Raw genomic sequence first — 14,647 nt, 5'->3', positions numbered from 1 at the left:
ACTCTTGGTGAAAATACTAAATAACAGTAGTCACAATAACACAGACATCTTATACTCCACAAAATTCTCAATTTGAAGTTTAGATTTTAAGATGTGGTTGCCGCCCTTCTTCGATTCCCTCAGCCTCTATTGACAGGATCTCACTAAGACCTCACATTGATAGTTCTTTCTGGCTCTATGCCTTGCTTCCAACTACCCTGGACACACTAGCAACTTCCAGCCTTAGTTCCCTTTTGCAGCCATCCCGTATACTTGTACCATGGATCCCATCTGCACCAAGGCCCCGGCACCAAGGCCCCGGGCTCTACTTCCCCACCTGGCCGACCGGACCCTCACCACGTTTGTGCATGTATCCCTCTTTGTGGCATTCATCAGGGAATCCTCCTCAGTGCAGCTCGCCACTAGCTCTGGCTGCAACCTCACCACTTGCCTTACAGAAGCTTCCCAGGAATTTGCTTGATTGCTCAGTCCTGATGCTGACCCCATAACCGTTGTTGGGGATAAAAACGTCGTCGACATCCACATCTTAAACTAAAAACATCGAATTGAGAATTTTGTGGAGTATAAGATGTTTGTGTTATTGTAACTACTGTTATTTTGTATTTTCATCAAGAGTCACTTTTAAGTCACTTGCCTGTGGTAAAGAAAGCTGCTGATTTCCTAATACCCCGTCACTTCCTGCTTACTTAGGGGCCCATTAGGATCTCGGGTGGATCGCCACCGCCCGCATTGTGGTGGTGATCCGCTCGAGATCCGACCCCGCCCGCCACCCATTTCCCCCCGCCATATTACTACGGCTGAGGGCCACGGTGGACAGAAAGACCGTCCACAGCTTTCCGGGTGGAAAAGAGTTCAATATGGTGGCGGTGTCTGCTAGACACCGCCAGCCATATTACTATGGGGGCGGAAACATGCCTTTCGTGGCGGCATTGCAACCACGGAAAAGCATGCGGGAATTGTTTGCAGGGGCCCTTTATGGGCCCCCAGGAACTCTGGGGGGTGCCCATGGGGGGTACCTATGGTCCCCCTGCATTTCCATGCACAACATGGCAGACACTGCGCGGTGCCTGCCATGTTGTGCATGGAAGTGCACGACATGCCTTCCTGGCATTGTGGCTGGCGGTGCTGAGTGAACCGCCTGCCACAATGTCAGGAATGCAGGATGCGTCTGCCACTGTGATGAGCGCATCCTAATTGCCCCACGAGACCCCCGCCCTTATGGCGGGCGGTCCCATTTCATGATAGGATCATCCTAATGACCCCTCAATGTTTGTGTAATGTTGTGCTTTAAAAATGTGTAAATAAATTCAAAATACCCTCCAATTGGACACGAACAGACCCGATCCTGATTGTAGTATTATGGTTATCCATAGGGATTCTCCTTGAAAGGGACCACTGTCTCTAATAATCATACACTCTTACCTCATCCACTAATTTCTGGATGCACAATAGGCGCTGTATTTAAGGCTAACACTTACAGCTTCTCTTCCTGCAGATACCCAAGGATGGAGGCAAAGAGACCTTAAAATCTGCCTGAATTTCTCTCAGTCCAGCATCTGAGCATTAATACAGCAACTTCTTTTTGAATTTTGCAATACAATGGTTGTGATTCCTGGCCTTCATTTGCTGGCATCTGTTATTTTTATCCTAATCAATGCCTTCAATTGGATGTTGGATAAGTGCAAAGGGGCTGAACTAGAGTTTGAGGGAGAGGGTACTCGGTTGCAACAGCAAAGAAGTACCCTTCCTGCCAAACTGAAGGTCCACCCATCTGATTTAGAGACAGGCTGACGGACCTTAACCGCATGCGTGCGGCGGCTTTTCCCGCGGTATGCGGCATTTTTAAAAATGACCGCGATACATGACGAGCTCAGCTCGTCATCAGCACACGGCAGGTAACGCTGATGCCGAGCTGAGCTCGTCATCAGCATGCATGGGGTTAATAATGTCAGCAAAGGAGACTACTCCGTTTCCATTGCTTACCTACTTCTCTGATGCCCCAATGGAGCAAGGGTTGAGGAAGGACTGGCCATTCAACCACTTGCCCGATTTCGAGTGGAAGGTCGAGTGTCCTGTATTTACTCTCTCTTTAAGCCATAAAAAAAAATGTGGGGGTAAGGCACAGTAAAAAAAAATTAAAAGACCCACCACACACACTCCCATGATATGGGTGTCACTAGTTTTTGTATTCTCAAAAATAAAATTCCATTTGTGATTTTGTTTTTGAAAATATAAAAACATGTTAAAAGTGTGACGGGTGGTATCATCATTTTAACCTTTTATTTTTTTTCTTACTCTCCCTTTTTCTCTCCGTGTCCATTTCTTCCTTTCTATTTTCCTTATCACCGTTCCTTCTCCCCCGTCTTCTTTCCCACTCTCTCTCCCTTCCAGTGATTTAGAGGAAAATATATTGGTGATCCTAACCTACCTCCTTTTTGATAAGAAGTGCTGGCACACACCAATTCAAATTAAAAAATCGTAGGTAATCCTTCTAAGCATTGCTTCCTACTCTGAGATCTTTCTGTATATTGTGTGAGATCGTCAGCCATTTCTGCCTTTTTAGTCAATAGTGCTCTGCATTCTGTTATACTTCAGACTATGCTCAGAATGTAAAAAGCGAAACAACAACCCCAGAATACATAAGTTACTGAATGACATGTAAAGGGGCACACATTACAATTGGCTTGTCTATCTAGGTCTATTCCTAACTCACAATTCAAAATACATTAATTGGTGTGACTACATTTAAATGTACTTACTTTGTCGACTTAAAAGGGTGGAAGGCTGAGTAAGCCCTAAGAGGATTCAAATGTATGTTGTAAAGGTTGCAGCAAGCTAAGGATCTGAGTTATATTATTGAGACTGGGATTTGCTAGCTGCAGGTTACAAGCAGATCTGTGTAGTGATTACTTTTATTCCCTGATCTGCCCTAAAGGCAATGTAAACTGTGGCTTTCAGAGTAAAACACAACTTTCAGTAGGCACATTAACCTTGATGACATGTAACCTATTGATTTCAATCACATCTCCTCAGCGGCCAACTTTACTAAGGTTGAAACCTGCCATCCGCACATTATTTCTTTGGGTGAAAACCTGTACTACTTTTTCCGACACTTAAAGCACTGCCCGTAGACGTGTTTAAAAATGGGAATTCAAATCTAGAATTTTTCACTTTCTCCTCATATCTCTTTATCCAATTTCAAGGGAAATTGTGCTAAAGAAAGCAATTTTTTCCGCTTTTCTTCCAAAGTTTTCTTGGGGGCGATGAGCTCCCAACACACCAGGTTGGTAATGCTTACCTGCCACTTTAAGAAAATCTTAGAATATTTGCTGGAATTGAGCCAATGTACGTGAAAAGTGTGTTTCAAAATGCAACTTTTGGCCTCGTTTTTTGAATAATTTTTGGAACCCACCAGGAGAAAGTATGGCATGCTTGGTCAACTCGAGATGGGGATCTTTGCCTCACCACTTTTACAGTTCATAGGCTGCCACTGCTGCATGGAGACGGATATAGACTCCATAACTTGTAATTCAATGCAGTGGTTAATTTGTAAAAAAAAAAAAAAGAAGTGCCAGGGCTCTCGTCAGGAGGGAGCTTGCACCAGCCAATTTCCCCTGTTAGCACCACCTAAAACAGAACCAACTACTAACCATGAAAGTGAGGAAAGGATGTGGCATAATGGTCAGAGCTGCCGACTTCTGAGCTGGGAGTCTTGGCGTCAGCTCAACAGCATGTGTTCTTGGCAAATCACTTAATCTCACTGTGCTTATGATACATGAATGTGTCCTTAACTGGTGGTCATGAAAATCACCGGTGATTAAATGCTGGTGCTGAGCACCGGAAACCATGGCTCAAGCTGAGCACCGATCAATGTATCTTTTCTTTACATTATTTCATGCATTTTAAATACGATATTGATTTTTTTATACAATCACAGTTTCCAATGGCAATAAATAATGCAACGGATTCCTACCTTGCTAAATACTGGCCCGAAGTGAGGCTCCGTTCATCCCTGTCCATACAATTCATTGTTCCTGGAATGAGGGCCAGTTCTGGCTGGATGTGTGTGGCTGTTGCCACCGCCCGGGCAACCAGCTCCATTGCATCCTGTACAAAGTGCTCAAAAAACGTCTCTGTGGTTTTCCCATGTGCGATGAGGCCTAAGGGCAAGCCTTCCGTCCTTAGCTCCTCAACGTTTTGTGAATCTCCCAGAATCCAATGAAACTCAGGCAGCATGACCCCAAACTCTGTGGCAGTCTCAAAGATCCGCCTTGTGTTCTCCATGTCGCAGCCATACATGACAATGGTGGAGGAGGTGTCTTTGATGTTCTCCAGGTGAAACTGCAGGTAGCCCAGTAGCTCATTCTTAGTGGTCAGGTTGCCGGTGATATTTATCACCGCTCCCAGATGAAAATTGGAATGGTTCTGGGTGAGGCTGAGAAAATCAGTGATGTTCCACTCTTCTTGGCACAGCATCAGGCTGAAATTGCACCAGTTGTTCATTTCCAGGATAGAAAATGTGACGTCAGCATGGGAGCTCAATGAGCTTTCGATGGGAAGTTGTAGGTGAAGTGGGTTCTAATTAAAAAGACACAAAAAAAGGTATTGGAAAGATTGTACAGGTACATTTTGATCACACATACCAGACGGTCATTAACGATTAAATCGCTAACTCTTTGCCATACTTTATGAGCAAGTACATTTTCATTTGTCAATTTTCAAATTTCAAATTGTCATTGTTCAAATCACAATGTTGCCTGTGTGTGAAAGGAATACCAATCAGTATCATGAGCTGCTGTGGTAATGTGGTGTATTTTAAAGTGCTTTCACTTTAATAGTAATGCAATAGTGTTAGAATGTGCTTAATAGAATGCTGTGTAAGGGTAGAGTTAAATTCAATTGGTCAGAAGAATGGCAACGAGAATCTGGCAATTTAAAGAATGATATTTGCAAGGTACCCTGTCCGAGAACTTTCTATTCCAAGCGTAGAATTTATATTGCAACTGATGTAAGTAAGAAAGGTTTGGGGGCTATATTATCTCAAATTGATGAGCTTGGAAATGAGTGGATTGTGGCGTTTGCATCACGTGCTCTTTCAATGGCTCAAGAAAGATATGCTGTCATTCAGAGAGAGACTCAAGCTTGTGAGTGGGGTTTCAATAATGTTTGACAATATTATGTGGGGATACAATATGTTGCTAAAAACTGATCACACACCTATGACAAAGGTTCTAACTCCTACTGGATTACAAAAAGCTTTCCCATGTTTAGAACACATATCTGTGAAGTTACTGGACTTTATATATGAAATACATCACATACCGCATGTAAATAATAGAATAGCTGATTTTTTAGTCGCATGCTACTGCCTGCTGATGACAAATGTGAATATTTATTTCATGGTTGTGTTGCAGGTGTATTTAATGATGAAACAGAGATTATTGACAAGGATGAGTGGAAAAAGCATATGAGCAGGTATAAGAGCATACAGCTAATTCTTAAGTGTGTCTATGAAGGTTGGCCTGAGAAATGAAAAATTAATCAAGAAATTCAGGCATTTTTGGAAGTACAGAATGTATTGAGTGAAGAGAATGGTGCACTACTCCGGGGTGGGAGGTTTGCTTCCCCAGTTGGGTTACGGGGGAAAATCCTGAAGATATGTCATGAAGGCCATTAGGGCATCTCAAAAACTAAACAAAGTGTTAAATATAGTTATTGATGGGCTGGGTCAGATAATGACATTGAAAGATTAGTCAGGAGATGTGTGGTATGCAATAGTTTGGATAAATCATTGAAAACATATTGCCTATCTTTATTACCTATTTCTTGCCCCAATATGCCTTGAGAGAAAATTGATACTATGGGTTCAATTGAGGATGATGTAGTTGAAAAGAAGTACATCAATGTTGTGATGGAGCATTTGTCTGAATTGCCTGAGATATACATTTTCAGAAAAGTGGATACGGAATGAATTATTACATTTTTAATGAGATTTTCTTGAAGGAAAGTTTACCTAAAGGATTAATCTCAGATAATGGTCTGCAATTTGTGTTAGATATGTTTAAAGTTTTCACGGAAAGATATTGCATTTCACACAAAACTACATCCCGTGGGGAACAGCCTTGTGGAATGCTTTAATAGAGTAATTAAGTGCTCAATAAGAATTGTTGTTAATGATAATGTAAATTGGGAGACTAAGATTCCCTTAAATGTTGTGGTCCCACAGAATTACTCCTAGTGTAAGTCCTTTTGTACTGATGCATGGACGGGAACTGATAAGTAAGGACACCGCTTAGATATTAACAGCCAAATTGGCTGAGTGGTCACCTGAAATGTGAAAAGAAAGTTATTGTTAGTCAAACAAGCATATACAGAGTATCATGATCGGCAACAAGGTGTGAAATTGTTTCCAGTTGAAACTAGTGACTAGGTTAAAGTAAAGAAGGAAAAGAAGGTTCAGAAAGGAGAGAGTAGATTTTCAGAATCTCTAAGACTGGACAATTTGTTTTGTAATTCTGCTTTATTGAGTGATGGCAAGGTTTGGCATTTAAGGAGATTGGCTAAATGCAAGTATGTGAGTGATGAAAGTAGCAGGAGCAAGGAAGGTAAGATCCATGATCATAAGTATGATTGGATGGATGCTGTCGTGAATGGTAAGGATGGGATAGAAAGCAAACATTATGCTAATAGATTGAGAGCAGATTACCAGGAGATTGTTGTGTTCAATGATCATTTTCTACAGGCTAATAGTGAAACAAAGAATCGACAAGGAAGGTGTAGAAGAACAATTTGTCATCAAAATAATTATGAAGAATTTGTTTGTACATAACTGTATCTTTATGTACTAAACACTGGAGAGCAATTTTATGTATTAATTTTCATAATATTAATTTTTGTTTTGTTTTAAGAGAGGGTAAGATGTGTGGTAATGTGGTAGTATTTTAATGTGCTTTAACTTTAAAAGTAATGCAGTAGTGTTAGAATGTGCTTAATAGAATGTTGCGAGAGGGTTTGGAGTACGGGGGACTGACGGTTAGCAGGAGACCGAGAGTTGACACAGTAGCAGCTTCTGCAACCTCTGCTGCTATTTAGTTGATGCTGGGGTTGAAAAAAGAAATCGTAACTTACACAGTGTGGAGATTATTCATTACAAAAGCTGTCATAACAACTAAATCAAATTCTCATGCGCAGTACCTGATAATGGCCAATCAACTCTGCTTTCAATTATATTGTCTTTTCATTTTCATAAATCTTTTTATTCCCAAAAGGTCAAAGCAAAAAGCATAATACAGTGTAGGATTAAGACACAGCCAATTAAGATAAATGCCCTCACTGTTACCTTCAACCCCTCGTCCCACCACCCTCCACACATGCAATTTACTAAACATTAGCAGTCTCAAGGTACACCTTTCTCCAAGCATTAGTCCACAGGGATCCAAAAGGGGCACACAACCCACCCCGATAATCGTTCCATTTCCGCCATGTTTTGGTCCATTTACCTTGACAGCCCCTGCTTTCATAAACCGCCCTCTCTGCCAGCGTAAACCAGTCCATATCCAGATGCCAGTCACTCAGCTGTTTGACTGTTTGGCTCTCCAAACACGTGCAATGTTGCGTTTAACTACCATTAACCCCAAGGTCAGCAGGATATGGTCCATACGGGTGAGGTCAGTGTCCTCCCATATATTTAACAGACACCACTTTGGGGAGATCTCGACAGCTCTCCCGCAGAAATTATTCGGACAGGCCACTACAGATTCCCAATAACCCCGTATATCTGGGCAGCTACATAACAAATGATAGAAGGTGACTGTTAGGCCACATTTCCTAAAACACAAGTCCGTGGTTGCCCTGTCCATTTTCACAAGAGTAGCACATGCTTAATAGCACCTAGGTGAAATATAACTCTTATGGCTACTTTCCTAGGGGATGATAAAGCCTCAGGCCATTCATCCTCTTCTAGGCCCCCAATATTCTGCTCCCAATGTTCCCCCAAATGAATCAGGGTATAGGTGAGTTGTTGATTAGTTCATGGTATGTAAGGGAAACTGCCTTTTTGAGCATATAATCAGTCAATAATTTATCCTCAAGTGGGGATGCGTCTTGGAGATCCTCCCTGTTTGGTAATGCCTGTGGTAGTGCATGGTTGATCTCTAGTTATCGGTAGGCCTCTGTGGGTGCCAGTTGACATTCCGTTTGTAGGTCAGCGATCATAATAACTTCATCTCATGTCCATAGGTCTCCCTCCCTTGTAATGCCAATGAGGTCCCACCTATGAAATTCAGAATGTGTCCACAAGGTGTCCAACCGTGCAGAGTCCCATAGAGGAGCGGCCTGTGTGATCCTATCTTGCCAGCCCACGATGTGCAATGTTTTATGCCAAAGTGCATTAAATTGTCTTTTGTCCTATAATGGCTGCAGTCACATGCCTTAATTGGGATCATACCAATCAAATGAATGTCCTGACTATCAGTGCTAAATATACTATATGATTGCCTGGAATTAATACCAAACAGTAAGTTCCCCTTGGTAATTAAGTAATTTTATTGTTCAAAATCTAAGTTATCGGTAAACATTGGTTAGAAGTGTTCCTTGGTGGATATTGTTTCACAAAGGTAGCTAACAATCTTCCTAACCAGAGAGATGTTATGTTATGTTGTTATGTTATGCTATTTCATTACTGTATGACATGTTATGTTATACCAGGTTATCTGATTTATAAAGTATTATTGATCAAGTTTTAACCATAAACATAGCCCTTGGCACGGGTTTTTCATCCATAACATTGCAATTGCATCTCGTATTCTAGGGTCTTCAATTGTTGTGTTGACCCCCTTTGTGTGTCATCTGAATAACCATGAAACAGAAAACTTATGTCCTTCCTACTTTCCTAGGCAGAGATGACGGAATGATGTCTATCACAATGGTACTTGATTTTCAACTATGAAACTACTCTTTGAAAAAAACAACTTCCTACTGAATTCCTTCTCTAACATGATTACTTACATACATGGCCAGAAACAACAGAAGGTCAGGCACCAATTACTGTCCCCCTGTTTCCTCTTATCATCACTTCTCCTTCGAGGGTCGTCATGGGCAAGGCAGTCATGCTCTTTTTCCCGGGCTGCACGCTTTTTAGAGCCCTGTGCTCTTTCTACAATTTATATTTCGAAATTAAGGGCCTGATTATGATGGTGGTGAAACCGCCACAGACGATTTATTGGTGGTGGTTTTACCACCATCATAACCAGGTTATACGCCCGCCACATTACAATGGCGGGCTTGTCTTTGGCAGTTGGAAAGAGTGACTGCCACTGGTCCGATGGGCACAAGGAGCCCGTTGGTCTTTTGGAGGGGAATCATATCCCTACAACGTTGGTGGTGCCTACCAGGCACCGCTGTAGGGATTATGATGTCCTTTTCCGCCTGCCTTTTCATGGCGGTTAGCCTGCCATGAAAAGGTAGGCATAAAGGGACTTTGAGGATACGCGGGGCCCTCTTTCCCACTGCACTCCAGATATGGGCATTGGGGTGCACCTACGGTGCGCCCCACATATCCCTGCACCATGTAGCAGGCACTGCATGGTGCCTGCCATGTAGTGCAGGGATATGTAAAATGTCCCATTTTACATCGCAGCGGGGGCTGCAGCCAGCAGCACCCGCTGCAATGTAAAATATGGGCATTCCCACCGCCGTGGTGGTGGTGGTGGTCGCATTGTAATTGGCCCTGGGGGACCACCGCCTTGTAGGCAGGTGGTCCCAGCCCTCGATACAATGGCGTATGGACTGAAGTCCATTTGCCATTCTAATCACCCCCTAAGAAAGAAAATCTGGCCTGTTCATTCATGATGAATCAGTACAGTGGGCATGTCACTGGGTGTTTGCCAAATGCTGGATCTGCCTGGTAAAGTTACGTTCATTCCCCAGAGAATATTATTTCTTCCTCACAAATAGGGAGATCCTTGAATGAAAACCATAGTGAGCCCCACCTTATGTTTTTCACTCGGGGCCCACTGGCCCTATATCCATCCTCAACCTTCTTCTGTCAAGAACTTTTGTTTATCTTGCACCTGAGAGGAAGAATTAAAAGCTTAGGGCTGCAGTCACATAAAGTGAGCAGTGGGGGCCCTAAATTAAGACACTGTCTCTGCAGACTTTGGGGATGACTGTAGTCTTAAATAGTTGAAGAAATGGGGCAGCACTATTTCAACACATTGAACAGTGGTGAATTGGTCCTTGTCACAGGAATTTTTAAAGCATGTGGACCTGTTGGCTGGAAACGTAGCAACATTTGCTGTATTACCTCAAATAAACTACAGAAATTAATACAATAACATATTTAAAGTACAGTATTACACAATTAAAACATAACAGTGCATGGCAAAACAGAATGCAAAACAACAACCACAATACATCACAAGGGATCACTGACATAATATTGATTACACCAATACTGAGATACAGAACTATCATGTAAAAAATATTGACTACAAAAATATTGTTTCCCAATACTTATAATGGTACATACAAAAATATAGAAAACGATTTTTTTTTTACACTAATATCGATAAAACATGCACAAAAATATCATTTTTTAATATATACATAGTTTAAAATAGTGAATCTTAAATATTTTCATATATAACATTAGTATAATGTAAATGAAATACATTTAAGTAATATATAATACTATATATAAAATTTATACTCATCTAAACATACACACATAAATATTTATGTGTGTGTGCATGTTTATATATAGCTATATATAACACTATTATTAAAAAAAGTCCTATTCATATTACATTTAATGTTTTGCGTTTTTCTAATTTACTACAATAAAAAGCAAATACATATAAATATAGATATATGTATGTCTATATATATATTAATATCACAAGTTCGATAAGTAAAGATGCACACTTAGAAGTCAGTTTGTTGAATCACCAAGGTTTAATCCTGTATACCACTACGCGTTTCAACACTACCAAGTGTCTTGATCACACAAATGTTTTGTGTGATCAAGACACTCGATCAACTGACTTCTGTGTGTGCATCTTTATTTATTGAACTTGTGAAATTGACGAACCGACTTGGGGCTTCTGCCAGCCGATGCACCACCTGTCAACGGGACTGATCCCGGAAGGACCCAAACTTGTTCTAATTATATATATTAATATATAAAACATAAAAAATATTAACAAATCAACTGCAAAACGTTAAAGAAATTGGCAAAATATTTAAATATAAAAACGTATAATCAATACTTAACTGTTCATTCATTAATAAATTATTACTTAATTTCCTACCATATGCTCTTACAAACCCAGCAACCTGCACCTAATATATAACTTAAAAAACATAATTACCATAATTAATAATCAATTAAATAATTAATAATGCATTACTAATTAAGGGCCTTATTATGACTTTGGTGGTCTACTAATGGGACCGACACCACGGTGCTCCTAGGAAGGCGGCCAAAGTCGTGGTGAGCCCACCTGCCAGATTACGAGTGTAATCCAGGGCGGTGGGTAGTGCTGGGGTATTTTCACGGCAGAGGCTGTGTTAAGCTTAAAGGAGAGCCTAACCAGCATACTGCCGCTGTGAGAAGGCCTGCAGCACATTCCTGCACATAGTGGCATGCATAATGTCCTGCATGCCACACCATGCAGGAACGAGGGTGCAATTAAGGGGGCCATAACATGTGGCCCCCCCCACCGGAACCCCAGGCCCAGAATCTGCATGTCTGCCACCATTTTCATGGCACGGTCCCCCCATGAAAAGGGCCATGGATATACAGGTCGGAATACGCTCTGCAGTTCCGGCATCGGCACCACCAGCATATTCAGGCAATTGTTAGACCGCCACCACAGTGGGATCCTTGATCCCGGCAAAGGCAGCAGTATTGTGGCAGTCCCACTGCCATACTCGTCCTAGGGCAGATGGGTGGTTAGACCGCCTCCGCAAGTACAGCGTCCCAGGTCTGCTGTACTCATAATCAGAACCTAAGTGTTAACTATTATACTTAATTAACTTCCTACTCTACACCTCTACAAATCTAGCAACCCACTACAACACTACAAATTACTATTACCAATTAAATTCAAAATGATAAATCACAGAGGATATTAAAAAATATTATTAACAATTACACAAACAATTATAACGCATAAAATGTACATATGAACGGAATATGAATATAAATATTAATATATGAACTAAAAATGAATACATATATTTAAAAAAACATGTTTTTTACAACTATATTTTGAAAACAATATCAACAGCAACAATATTCTTGATAAGGATATTACTTACCTGAAATAACGATATTCTTGACACTGATATCTCGGCATCACACTATTTTTGTATCATGATTTTTTTTTCGATATAAACACATCAAAATATATGACCAGCAGAAAAAAATACCACATTGCACACATGCAAAAGATGGGGTGGTGACATATTACCAGCTCCAGAAACCTACTTTCATAATATAGTGGCGAAAGGTGTTTTGGCCAAGCACTTCCTTGACTTACTACAGGACATGAAATAGCACCAATCAAAAATGTTTGGATACCTGACCTTCGGGTCACATCATATAAATAGTACCAATGCAGGAACATTTTGCACTGGTACGAGACAGATGAACTGAGGCTGGGCAGTAGTGCACATGTTTTAACCAGCATTTGCGAAAAATGATGGTGGAAGTTTGATGTTTACATAAACTGTATATTGTGATTACAGGTTGTGAATGTAAGACCAGAACCTCAGTATTCCTGCAATGGCATTGGGAGATGGTGGTCTGAAGGATCGCCCCGTTAGGACATTAAGTATCACTTCTTCATACACATTGCTTTTGATTACATCTATAAGTAAGGCCTGATTACAATGCGGGTAGGACCAGCTTCCGCGCTCCTGTTGGAAGTGGTCGGATAGTTGAAAGTCTCTTTGAAAGCGGTCGGTCTGACCTTCGTAATACAATGCATGCATTGTGTACTCCAACCAACCGCTGAAAGACTGCCCACTCCAACAGCCTTTCTATGACCGCCAAGCTGGCTGTCGGAGACAAAATGCATCCATAGAGCTGTACAGGGATTACCGACCGCCATCTGGATTACAATGTGGGTTACCAATGACCTGACCGTGGCAGTCCGACCTGTTGCTACGAGTCATCATAAACTAAGGATTTGGGGTGCATGCTCACCCCAATCTGCTTCTTTCCAGCAGTCTCCACAGTGGTCCTTTCCTCCAGGTCCCTCCTACAGCTCGGCAAGAGAACCCCAATGACAATTATCCTGTGTGCACCGGAATCCAGATAAGTCTGTTTGTAGTATGTATCCCCATTTACTGGACTGTGCACATTCTGCCACATTACAGCAATGGGTACAGGGTGCATAAGGCATTCCCCCACATATGTTATGCATGTGTGTACATATCACATGTTTTCTGTGAGTTTTGTACACATTTGAAGCAACATTTCCGGGCATATGTGCTCTACCATAGCTGGGACCGCTGCAGAAGCAGCGGTTGCATCATAATACTGCGGGGGGGAGCTTCCCGGCTTCAGTGATCAGAATGGGCTCGAGAATATGGCGGTTAGATGGTTTGTCTGGCCGGCATTGAGGCCCTAAGTGATGCAATATAGGAACCACATACAAACATTTTGGACTTTTCCTGGTAGTTCTGCAAGCAATTGACTTAAACCTACGAGTTGCTTACGAGTGGCCAATTACAGAGGGTAAGGTAACACCAGATGAATCGGTATGATTATTGCTGGTATTCATGGACTATAGCAGGCCATTTTGCAGAGATGGGAAATTAAATTGATATTTGCATACTACCAGTCGACTCTTGATCAGCCACAAGATGTATTCAGTTGCTCATCTAAAACTGTTAAATTTTTTTAAAAAGAAGCACATAACATAACTGGTAGACCTTTCGTTTATGATCTCACTGAATTTTCCCATGAAATATTATACTTTTGTTGACTTATATTATGTTATAGTATTTTATATTTAATTAGAAAACATTACTAACTGTTATCTCTGTCTATATTTTTGGGAAGAATGCCTCCAAGGCACAATGCTATTTTTTATTTCAAAACATTTCAGCTATTGTTTCTCTTGCAGGGGTGCTAGTTCTTTTATTTAACAGAGAGCTTGCTATAAAATTAGTTAGAGGCTTCTCTTCTAAGGAAGATGTTGCCTGATTAATTGGTACGAATACCTGAACACAACTATTCACATATCTTAATTGAAAAGGCAGTGGTAAAGATAGTAGGTCTCTGCTCTACAAGTCCAAGATAATGGTTTTGCCAATGCTTTTTGCCAATCATCTGCTAATACATGCATTAAGATGCATGCACATGCCTGCCTGCCAATACAGGAATGGATTTTTTATTTAAAAAAAAAAACATTCCAAGATACCCAGCAATGTGCACGTCTGTATGTGTCATGACGCATGGGCCAGCGTGTGCAGTGACAAAAGTGCTTTCGTTTGTCATGACGCAGGCACACATCTCTATCGAGACATGTATGTGTGCATGCATCATGACACATTGTGCCCATTTTTAATTTACCATTCTAACATGACGCATGGTCATATTAGAAGAGTAAATTAAAATATAATAAAAACAGGGAGA

At 41.2% G+C, this 14,647-nt stretch overlaps 1 protein-coding gene across 1 annotated transcript in view; it reads right to left on the bottom strand.

Moving 5' to 3' along the window:
- Nucleotides 1-14,647, bottom strand: part of GRIN3A (glutamate ionotropic receptor NMDA type subunit 3A) — a 610,101-nt gene that overhangs the window by 370,047 nt on the left and 225,407 nt on the right. The window contains exon 2 of the mRNA XM_078677625.1: nucleotides 3,974-4,578. Within this exon, the coding sequence (XP_078533751.1) occupies nucleotides 3,974-4,578 (605 nt within the window). The remainder of the gene's footprint in view (nucleotides 1-3,973; nucleotides 4,579-14,647) is intronic.

This window comes from Lissotriton helveticus, chromosome 2_1, assembly GCF_964261635.1.
Source record: "Lissotriton helveticus chromosome 2_1, aLisHel1.1, whole genome shotgun sequence".
Lineage (NCBI taxonomy): Eukaryota > Metazoa > Chordata > Amphibia > Caudata > Salamandridae > Lissotriton > Lissotriton helveticus.
The sequence above is the reverse complement of the archived record's forward strand: the minus strand, read 5'-3'. Positions and strand labels throughout refer to the sequence as shown.